Source organism: Macrotis lagotis, chromosome 4 (genome assembly GCF_037893015.1).
Source record: "Macrotis lagotis isolate mMagLag1 chromosome 4, bilby.v1.9.chrom.fasta, whole genome shotgun sequence".
Taxonomy (NCBI): domain Eukaryota; kingdom Metazoa; phylum Chordata; class Mammalia; order Peramelemorphia; family Peramelidae; genus Macrotis; species Macrotis lagotis.
The window spans coordinates 11,485,238-11,497,305 of NC_133661.1; the positions used below are offsets into that span (position 1 = coordinate 11,485,238).

The 12,068-nt window shown below is 38.6% G+C and overlaps 1 protein-coding gene across 4 annotated transcripts in view; it reads left to right on the plus strand.

Annotated features, from left to right (window-relative positions):
* LOC141520601 (lipase member K-like) overlaps nt 1–12,068 on the plus strand; it is a 51,341-nt gene that overhangs the window by 28,089 nt on the left and 11,184 nt on the right. For all 4 annotated transcript variants that reach the window (XM_074232241.1, XM_074232245.1, XM_074232243.1 and 1 more), the window contains exons 6-8: nt 1,191–1,327; nt 9,169–9,315; nt 11,322–11,393. In XM_074232241.1, the coding sequence (XP_074088342.1) occupies nt 1,191–1,327; nt 9,169–9,315; nt 11,322–11,393 (356 nt within the window). The remainder of the gene's footprint in view (nt 1–1,190; nt 1,328–9,168; nt 9,316–11,321; nt 11,394–12,068) is intronic.

Below are 12,068 nucleotides of genomic sequence, written 5' to 3' on the forward strand. Positions count from 1 at the left end.
CATATGAAAGGGGGTTAGATTTGATCTCCTTTTTCATGGAGGACAGACCTAGGAGCCAGGGAAAGAATTCTCAGAAAGACAGATTCTGGCATGATATATGTCAAGAATTTCTATAAACTTGAACTTTCCAATGGGCTACATCAAGCTATTCAAACTCCTCATTGGAGGCCTTCAAACAAAAGTCAGATGATCATTTGTTAGGCCTATAGTAGAAGAAATTCTTATTCATATCCCTCTTGGATAAAGGGGACTCTGAAACCCCTTCTATCTCTGACATATCCTCCAAGTCATATTGGGCTAACTCTTCTTTCCCATGAAGACTCCCCACCAATCTCTCCAGGACCCAGGACATCTGGAATTATCTCAGTGTAACTGATGGTTTTGTGAGTTGATCCCTTTCCCTAAGCTGAACTTGGCCCATTTCCTTTACATTAAAATCCTTTATTGCAAGAGATGGAAATAAATGAAAACTGAAAATTGCTTTTGAAATGTTGAGAGTAGATTCCTAAAATGTTGGTTGACCTCAAAACCACAAATAACAGTGATGGGCCTGAAGTCTCAGGGAAAATTGAGAAGCAATCCTTGTTCATTCATCATTTACAGGAGTTCCAGCAACAGTTCATTAAACCTTTTTATTTCCTTAGAATTATAAAAATAAAAGTTCAGATTACTCCATAGACCCTTGGACAAATTTTTCATTTCTTCTTGAATCTTCCTTCCCTGTGGAGATTACTTAGAAATTTAAAAAAATTAAATAAAATGAGGTCAACCTTCCTTTCCACTTTTCTATCATCTGTGATTTAAACACACCTAATCAATAGCTGTGTGCCTTTGGGCAAATTGCTGCCCTCTCTGAACCTCATTTTACTCTAGGCTAGGGATTCTTAACTTAGAGTCCACTATAGATAGATTACAAATTTGCAAACTTAATTGGGGAAAATTACATCTTTATTTTAACAAAACTGGTTTCCTTTTCCATCCTATGTATCTGTTTTGTATATTTTAAAACATGATAAACATGATTCTGAAAAAAGGTCCCTAGACTTTACAAGGCAGCCAAAGAAAATGCTATGCTTTCCTCCTTTCTCTGGAATTCTTTTCCTGCTACTTTCGATTTGCCCTTTATTGTGCAGCATGTATTTAACCTTAACCAAGAACAGTTCAGCAATGAGTCTCTTGTTCTCTTCCAGCTTTTGTATCATTCTCTACCAATCCAAACCTGGCTCAAAGAATCAAGATGTTTTTTGGCTTGGCTCCTGTTGGTTTAATAAATCATGTTAAAACTCCTCCGACAAAACTGTTCCCCTTCCTGGAGTCACTATTGAAGGTATGTGATTCCCAGATGTGAAATCAGTAATGACCCAAGGAACAAAAACCCTAGATGACACCATGTAGGCAGGAAGGAGGGTCCAGGAGGTATTCATCAGTCCTTAGTCACAATACTATCTCCAAACCAGATACAAAGTTTTGAGAGATGTAGGATTCTTGTCTCAATAAGAAGACAGATGAAATCAACTTTAAACTGATAATAACAATCCAAAGCATTTTTGTGATTACCTGAAGACTATTTATGAATCAAAGACCTAAGGTATACTTTATCTACTCAGTGCTGATGGAATCACACTGATTAGTGATAGGAAATGATCTTGAGAGGTGGACTAAACAATTCCATAGCATTCTCAGAAGGCTGTCATCAACCAATATGGAAGTCATTGACTATATACCTTAGGTTGAAGCAAATTCCTCTTTAACCAAACTTCCAACTGAAGAAAAGTTTTTGAATGCTATTAAGGTTTCTCTAGTGTGGTAAGGTACCTGGTGACGATTCTCTTCTAGCTGACATTTATAAAGTAGGGAACCCAGTGTTTGTACAATACTAACTGAACTCCTCTAGGACATATTGAAAGAGGAGGTTATTCCTCAGTTCATGGATAGCTCCATTTTCCATCTCTATAAAAGAAAAAGAAATAGGTCGATCTCTGACAATCACAAATGGGGTTTCTCTCTTAGTCACTGCTGGTAAGATTCTTGTCAGAATCCTCCTTAATAAACTGATCATCTACCCAAGAGTTGATGTGACTTCAGAAAGGGTCAAGGAATAGTCGACATGGTCTTTGTTGCTTGACAATTCCAGATGGAATGACAGGAGCAGAACAGAAATTCATATCTCTCCTGGACATCATAGACTCTTCTCAATGAGGGAAGGAACCCAGTTGACCTTCCAAGACTCTTGCTGTTCTGAAATCCTGACCTTATTTGTAGTAACCCTCCTTTTCCTTCTTTCAATCTTCACCTCTTCCATTTGCTCCCCATTCCTGACCCTGGTACATTAGTGTCCCATCCAGATCAAGTCACTTAACTTCTGCCTATTCACCCCAATCTCTTTTCCTCCTGTGCATGTCTTATCATTCAAAAGTATCTAATCTGTGGGGTGGCTACGTGGTGTAGTGGGTAAAGCACCGGCCCTGGAGTCAGGAGTGCCTGAGTTCAAATCTGGTCTCAGAGATTTAATAATTACCTAGCTGTGTGGCCTTGGGCAAGTCATTTAACCCCATTTGCCTTGAAAAAAAAACCCTAAAAAATAAAAGTATCTAATTTGAGAATTAGAAAGCTGTCAGATAAAACTCAGATTAAAGAGTGTTCCTGGGTTAAGTTATGGTGGATTTCAGTATCACATTTGCATTTTCACATTTGCATTTTAATAGGGAATTTCAAAGTCTTAAAGGTATATCAGTTGATAGATAAATTTATGGGTCTTTCTGTTTCTTTAGAACAATGTAATGCAGGCAGCTTCCTACTCTATACATTATATCAATTCTACATATATATGTGTATATATTATACACACACACACACACACACACACACACACAAACACACACTGCTGTATACTTTGCTACCTCTGTCCAGGATTTTGAGAGATTCAGGAGACACCTTCATTATCCATTAGACTGCAAATTCACACTTATGAGAAGGTGGGTATTATGTCTTATAGAAACTTTATATTGATATTATAACCCACCACAGGGTTCTGTATTTAGTACTTCATTATATTTGCTTGGAATGAATAAATGAATTCCTGGTGACTCTGCCAGCTACAATTTCTTTTTTACTAATGATTGGAAACCTTAATTATGTCCAGCTCAAACACTCCATCAAAAAAGCCTTTTTTGAATGCCTTCTCTGTTCCATGCACTGTGAGAGGGACAAAGGCAAAAAGAGACACCAATCTTACCTTCAAGAATGGGATCTTGCCTCAAAAATAGTGGGATACTTTTCCTCCTCTGATTCTAGACTTCCTGGAATCATAGACTTAGCCCGATTCCATATTGTTACAGTGAAAGAAACTAAGATCCAGAGAAAGGAGCGACTGGCTAAGAATGCACAAATGTAGTAAATTGCAAAGCTGAGATTCATTGCTCCTACCGAGTAGGAAGTTAATGATTACTCATTTAGCTGAATGGAGTAGAGCCCATGTCTTTTGGCTTACATCTGGAGTGCATTCCCTTGTGCTATGGGGTCTCAGAGACATAAGCCTAGATGCATTCCTGTTTCCTGTTTGAGTTTGAATTTGATCACATTTCTCATTGGAATCCTCCACTTCCAGAAGCCATCATGGTTCTGATTGTCTGGACTTTACCAAATGAGAATCAGTGGAAAGACCTGGAGATATTGAGTTTGAAGGGGAAAAAAAAAGACATAGGAAAGATGTGAAATATTTGAAAAGAAATGAAGAAAGGGAATTCTATGTGTTTCCCTTGGTCCCAGAGGGCAAGGCTAGGAAGAATGGGCAGAACTTCAAAGGAGGCAAATTTCAGCTCCCTAATAATTGAGTCTATGCCCCACAGTGAAAAGAGCTGCTTTAGGAGCTCCTAAAACCTGCCAGCAAAGACCAGATGCCCACTTCATAGAAATGCTATAGAGGACTATCAGGACTTCTGGCCAAGAGAGAAGACAGGCACTGTCCTAAGGTCTCCTAATCTTCCCTCATATATAATATGAAACAAACCTTTTAACAGAAATGTGACCTACATAACCCAGAACAAGGAGCTAGGAGAACATCTACCTCAAGGTTTATCTTTGGGGATCATGGGTGACCCAGGGGCAGAGAGTAGAGAGCCTGCTAACCTAGGATCAGTCTCGGAGGCATTGACTGTGGTCTAAGAGCCAACTGGGGCACAGAGACTTTGGCTGTGGGACTGATGGTCTGGGGTGCTCCAGCAGGGCTGGAGGGCAATGTCTAGTGCAGAGAGTTGCAGAAATGCTATAGAGGAAATTCTTGGTGAAGTATAGGTTGGGTTAGATACCTCTATGGTCCCTCCCAGCTCTGAAGACTGGGGTTCCATGACGACTTAATGCACTGAGCTTTTTTGTGTGTGTCTCCCTAGCTCTGAATCCATTTATCCTAACCTTTGTGGACCATAACTTGCCTCCTAAATCCTGAACTCCTCCCACTGCTTTGACTTTTTGTACCTCCCTAGTCGGAACATCATCAGAGCAACAAATGTTGTTATTGCTTTACCCAAGTCTTCTGATCTAATCATTTTTGCCTTTGGCCTAATTAGATAAGCTTGCCTCCCTCTACCCACACCAGAAACTCCATGAACAAAGTATTCAACAGATCACCCAATGCATAGATTCTGAGTTCCAGGAAACGTTGCATCTCTAAAGGAGAAAGAAACATTATCAGTCCTTGGATCAAGTTACACCACTTGGCTCAGTCAGCTAGTGAGTGGTTCCAAGCACACAAAGGGAAAATAAGATGAAGGCTTCACCTTTTTTATTCACTCTCTATTAAGGTTAAGAGGCTCTCTCAGGTTCCATCTCAAATGCCCTCCTCCCTTACCCAATATATTCCTCCTTCATGGTCAATAGACACCAGTCGATTCTGTTCTTGAGAAGTCCATAAAATTTGGAGATCCTGGGGCAGGAGAGTCAGGAGAGTTCCCATAGTTAAAACCAACATCGATGCTTAAACAAATTCCAGAAAAAACTGTATTGGTAGGAGGGAGGGAGGGCAAGAGTTTTGCAAAGGCAGATGATGTTTTATGTTATGATGTGACATTATAATGAATTGTTTTTCTTTATGCTCAGAAAATCAAAAAGACATAACTAAGTCAAGTTCAAGGTACAGTGTCTCCTACCATGCCTGATCAAATCAATTCAAGCTTGAAAAATTCTACTCCAGTTTGGGCACATGTGAACTTTTCAAATGGAGATGTTTCTACATTTGTGAATTTTTTCTTGTTGTTGTGTTTTTGAGCTACAATTCTGCTTTGCTCATAGGGTACCATCCTTTCTTAGATGCAGGCACACTATGCTAAGCGGTCCTATGCCTGTGCTTTCCATATGTCACAATCAATTCCAAAATTCTTTAGAGAGATGTTTGAGAGTATTCTTATATTGCTTCTTCTGACCTCCATATGAGCACTTGTCTTGTGGGAACCTTCTGTAAACTAGTTTTTTAAGCAAACATGCTGAGCATTCGAACAATGTGTCTAGTCCATCAGAATTGCATTTGTGTAGACTTTGAGTGTTCAACAACTCAACTCAAGGGAAAAAACCTCAGTATCCAGTCAGGTAATATCCAGAATCTTCCTAAGACAATTCAATTAGAAGAGTTTCAATTTCCTGCCATTGCCAGGATATACTATACAAGAGTTAGGTATGTAACAATGGGGTCAGCACAAAGGCTTTGGAGACATTCAGTGTGGTAGGCAGCCTAATATCTCGCTTCTCCCACACTCTTCTTTGGAGCCTAACAATCACTGAGCTAGCTCTGGAAATGTATGCATCAACCTCATCATCTTTGTAGACATCACTGTAAAGTATAACCAAGGTAAGTGAACTTGTCCACAACATTTAAAATTTCTCCATTTGCTATCATTGATGATTCCAGATTTAGAGGGTGTGGTACTGGGGGTGAAGAACTTCTGTTTTATTGGTGTTAAATTATAAGACCAAAAGTGACAGAGAATAGATACGTTGCATCTCAGCCTCAGAGGCTGCACTGAATCCAAGATCATCTGCAAACAAACGTCATGTTCTAACTCTCCCTCTGCTTTAACCTTGGCTTGTAGCCTTTTCAAGTTAAATAATTTACTATCAATGCAGTAGCGGATCTGATTCCATTTTCATCCTTGTTAAATATGTCTGACATCACTGAAAGAAATCATACTTAAAAAGCATGGGAGCAAGTTCACAACCTAATTTAGCTCATCCATGACTGGAAAAGAGCATATAGTCTGTTATCCAGAACGTGGGCAAGCATGCCATCCTAGCATTGGTGTACAGTACAGATTAACTCCTCCAGGCAACAAAATTTTGCCCTGATCTTCCACAAGTCTTTATGACTGATAGTATCAAAGGCCTCAGTCAGATTGGTGAATGTTGTGTATGGATTTCTGTTCTGCATTACACAATGTAGAGCATTATATAATATAGAAGAATACAATATGATTAACATTATTGTTAAGAGCCTGAATATCATCCCTCTTGAGTAAGGAAAGTCTCCCTCAGGAGAAATATTCCCATGATTGTTGAGCTCAGAGGCCAGGTTAGTCAGGACCATAGAAAATTGAGCAGCAGTTCCACTGGTGAGAGGGAAGTCAAAGTTAAAATCCAAAGACATCTTCCTCTGAGGGTTTTAAAATAGAGGAGGGCTCAACCAATACCTCTCCCCCAATCTCTAAGACTTAAATACTCCTTCTCTACCCTGAGAGTGTATACTTTTCATCCTTGTACACTTTTAAAGACAACAAGAATTTACTGAACTTTGGCTTTGTACCAACCACTGGAAGACAGAAACAGAAAACCAATTCAGTTACTGGAGTAAAGACATTATGACATTGGTTTCCAAAATTCATCCATTTGCAAGTTTATGGATTCCACATTTTTCTATCATCTTACCTTCTTCCCCCCTCCCCATAGTTTCAAACTGGTAAAAGTTGTACATGTATATATCATGTCATAAAGAGCTAAGGGGAAAAATAACAAAGAAAGAAAAAACATAAAAGAAATTCTAAACAGTGGACATAGTATGCTTTGCTCTGCATTCTTACTCCATAAGTATGGATATTTTTCTTGCTTTTCTGGATATAGATGTCATTTTCCTTAACAGGTCCGTCAGGATTGATTTTGATTGCTGAGATGTTGATAGGAGCTACATCCATCATAGTTGATCAATCTCAAAATGTTGCTATTAATGTGCACCATGTTCTCCTGGTTCTGTTCATTTCACTCTGTATCATTTCATTCAAATCTGTCCAGGTTTTTCTAAAGTCCAAACACTTATGATTTTTTAGAGAGCAATAGTACTCCATAACATTCATATGCCATAAAGTGCTCAGGCATTCCCTCTATTTCCAATCCTTTACCACTACAAAAAGAGCTGCTATAAATATTTTTGTACATGTGGGTCTTTCCCCCTTTTTTATGATCTCTTTGGGACACAGAGCTAGTAGTGTATTGCTAGATCAAAGAGCATACACAATTTTATCACCCTTAGGCATAATTCCAAATTGCATTATAGAAAAGTTGGATCAGTTCACATCTCCACCAAGAGGATATTAGTGAGCCAGTTTTCCCACGCTCTATCCAACATTGGTTATTTCTCTTTTTTGTCATCTTAGTTATTCTGATAGAGTAATTTTGTTGTTTTAGTATGCAATTCTCTAATCAATAATAATTTGGAGTATTTGTTCATATGACTATGGATCCCCTTTAATTTCTTCATCTAAAAGCTGCCTGTTTGTGTCCTTTGACCATTCATCAATTAGAGAATGACTTGTATTCTTTTAAATTTGACTCAGTTCTTTATATATTTTAGAAATGAATCCTTTATCCAAAACATTATTTGTGAAAATTATTTTTCAGTTTTCTGCATTCCTTTTAATATTGGCAACATTGGTTTTGTTTGTGCAAAAGCTTTATAATTTAATGTAGTCAAAATCATTCGTTTTGCAATTTATAATGTTCTCTATCTCTTGTTTGGCCATAAACTTTTCCCCTTTCCAAAAATCTTATAGATAAATTATTTCTTCATTTCTTAATTGACCCTTTATGTCTAAATCCTTATTTTGGCAAAGGGTGTGATGCTGCTTATTTCTTGTGTGAATTAAGGCAAGGCAGTTCTCCTTTATCCTCATTCTGTAAAATGCAGTAATTATACCAGATACTCTCAAAAACCCACTTTAATCTCTAGAAACAATGAATATCTTTTATTAAGGTGTACATAATCACACAGAGTTAAACTCATAAATCGCTTCCAGCCACTTAAAAATTTAAGAAGGAGTGGCAGAAAATGAAAGGATGAATGAGACTGCCAAAGCAATCTACTTCGTCATTTTATTTAACTCAAGACTCCCATTCACACTTAAAGCTGTTAGTGTCAAGCCACAATAGAAGTGAATCAAAAAGATGAAACTGTAAAGATCTCCCCTCAACTAATTTCATCTGTATCTACTAAGCTGCTAAATTGAGATTCCTAGAAGAGAGGGATGAACATGTTCCATCTCTGCTCGAGAAGCTATTGACTCTCTCTTGCCTCTATGATCAAACACAAACATCTCTGTTTACTGCTTGAAACCTTCACAATATCTCCAATCTCTATTTCCAGATTTATTCCCTGGCACCTAGAGGATGAAGTGGATAGAGCTCTGTGCCTGGAATCAGGAAGATCTGAGTTCAAATTCAGTTTTAGACACTTGTGACTCTCAGAAAGTCATTTAATATGTATCCACCTCAGTTTCCTCTATTGTAAATAGCAAGAAGAATAATGATAAAGCACTTAGCATGTGTTTAGGACACAGTAGGCACTCAATAAATGCTTATTTCCTCCCTCTTCTCCATTACTCTTTCAGATATTTTTCAGAGAAGTTGGGCTAACTTGATTTTCCTCATTTACAATATTCCATCTCCTACCAGTGTGACTTTGCCCAGACTACCCCCTACTTGGAAAGCACGCCCTCCCCATTTTCTCCCAGAGGTGTCCTAGAAATGTTTAGCTTCCCAGCAGGGGAGGTGATGTGCCTATGATACACTGTCAAATTTAATCTGAATTATTAAAATGATGTCCATTTCCAGGCACAGTGTCTAACAGGCAGAAAATACATAATTAATGTCTTTTTAAAAATCAAAGTTTTAATCTGCTTGTCATTCCTTTGGCAGACTCTGTTTCACAAAAGAGATATTTTTTCACATACCAAGTTGAATGAATTCCTGGCAACCAAAGTTTGCCACGTCCCAATTTTTCACCAGCTGTGTGAAAGCATATTCTTTATCAGATATGGGCCGGGCCACAAGAACTTAAATGAGGTATGTGGAGTCGTCTTCTTCTGGGAGAGGGGGGAGGGACAAGCTCTCTTCTTTACCTGTGCTGGAATTATCTGGAAATGATAGTTGGAACTAATTTTCTCCTTTCATTCAATACATCCAAAAATATCATCATCATCATCATCATCATCATCATCATCATCATCATCAACAAAAGCTGTTTTCATAGAGGAGAGGGCAACTCTAAACCGATTAGACAGGTTTTACTAGATGGAATGAAAGATTTACTGTTTGAAGGGACCTTGGAAGTCATCAAGTCCAACCTCTTCATTTGATAATAATAAAGGAAACTGAGGTCCAGGGAAATGAATTAACTTGTCTGACATCAGCTGTGGGCTCATAGATGTAGAGATGGAAGGATTCATGGAGCTCTACCCTGTTCATGTTTGAGATAAGGAAGCTGAGATCTAGAAAGCGTAGCTTGATCAAGATAATTCAGGCAGCTATCTTTATGTCACCTAGAACTTCAAAACTTAGTGGCCCAACTTTTGGTGATAAGACCCCACCCACTGAATGGGGAAGCCCTTGGATGACATTCTATCTCTCCCCAGACTTCGCCTTTGTACCTTCCCCTCTTATGATAATGAAATCACAGGCCCTTAAGTTTATTAGAGACCTCTAAGCTTTCTGGGTCAGTTCACAGCTAAACAAGTTCCCCACTTAACAAATGGCCTTCCAGCCTCTGCTTTGGGACCTCCAAAAGGGGAAATCCATTCTAAATTAAGGTAGTCCTTCTACTTGAAAACAGCTGTTCTTCCAGACTGTTTGCTCTTTATCAGCCTGCAGTTTCCATCAGGAGTCGCCAGTTGCCCACCGCCCAAGTGCCTAAGAAAATTGGGAGAGTGATTTCAGGGAAATTTTGCTACTGTAAAGTTGGATAAATAACAGGGAGATGATCTTAGGGAGAGGTCAACCACTACTGTATTAGGAAAGTTCCAACCCAAACCCCAATCCTGCTCAACGGAGTTGTCAGAAATCACTTTCAGGGGTGGCTGGAGGTGCAGTGGATAGGGCACTGGTTCTAGAATCAGGAGGTCCTGAGGTCAAATCTAACCTCAGACACTTAATAATGACCTAGCTGTGTGACCTTGGACAAGCCACTTAACCCCATTGCCTTGCAGAAGTCAAAAACAAACAGAAGTCTCACCTTTTGCCTGAATTTCTTTGAAATAAGTAGAAGTTTCCACATTGAAATCGTTAACACTGGTTGAACTCACAACCACAAGCATATAAATGGGCATAACGAGACTTCTCCAAGGTGCAGCAGGCTGAACTTTGTTGAAAGGTTGAAAAGCAAGACCCAGAATAATGAGAACCTATGGAGGGTGTGATGATTTAGCATCATTTCAATTCAAATTAGTTTAATTCAATTTCTCCCCACATTTTCTCCTTTTTTGTCTCCTCAAAGTTCAGCTTTCTGTTGATATCACATTTCATTTTCCCATCTCTAAATCCATGATTCTACAATTCCCTACCCTATTATTTATTATCTCTGCAATTTGTAGCAGGTTATTTTGTCTCAATGAGCCTCAATTTCCTCATCTGCAAACTGTGAAGACATTGGATTAGATCAGAAGTGTTTGACAAGCTTAATTTTTTTTTGATAATTGTTTTTCCAATATAATTTCCCTTTTTAATACCACATATTTTATTTTGTATATTTAAATACATTACTGTGAGAAATCGATAGATTGCACCAGTTTGCTCAAGAAGTCTATAAGGTAAGGAGGCTCAGAGAACCCCTGAATTTGATCATCTCCAAAGCCCTAGTTGCTTCTAAATCAGGATCCTATTGATCACATCTCTATTACTTAGTATTTATGTGGTCTCGGACAAATAATTTCTCATCTCTATTCCTCTCTTTACTTCTCTGTAAAATGAAGGACTGGGGTAGTTAATTAAACCCTTAAATTAGAGCTTCTTCCAATAAATCAAACAGGTTGGCAACTTGTAATCAAATGAGATAAAGATACATCTTTCTTTTCCAGAGTCGCTTGGATGTCTATATAGCCAATTATCCTGGTGGAATGTCTATCCAGAATCTGGTCCACTGGTCACAGGTACCCATCCCAGAGTACTTATTCCTCAGACCCCTCCTCCTGCCCTAGATTCCTCAAGAAGCCTTCATGAAGAAGGGATAATATCAATCTTTGAAACTCAGCTTATTCATCCACAAAACTGGGGTTTCAGATAATGCTACTAACTCAAAATTGTCTTTTTTTTGCAAGGCAATGGGGTTAAGTGACTTGCCCAAGGCCAGCGAGGTCATTGTGAAGTGTCTGAGGCTGAATTTGAACTCAGGTACTCCTGACTTCAGAGCCGGTGCTCTATCCACTGTGTCACCTAGCCACCCTCAAAGTTGTCTTAATAAGTATTTATATGCAGGTCGGCTAGGTGGCACAGTGGATAGAGCACTGGCCCTGGAGTCAGGAGGATCTGAATTCAAATCCTCAGACAATATTTACTTAGATTTGTGACCTTGGGCAAATCACTTAACCCCATTGCCTTGCAAAAAACCAAAACCAAAAACAGGAATGTGGTAGGAACACCTTAGAAACCCTCTCTCAATCTTTCTTCAACTATAAAATGGGAGTAATAATAATAATAATTACATTACCCACATTACAAGACTAAAAAAGGAAAAACTTATCTGTAACATTATTATTATCCAATCTTAGTTATCTACTTTAATAGCTCAGTGATGTTTCTCTCTCTCTCTCTCTCTAAGCTCCAGT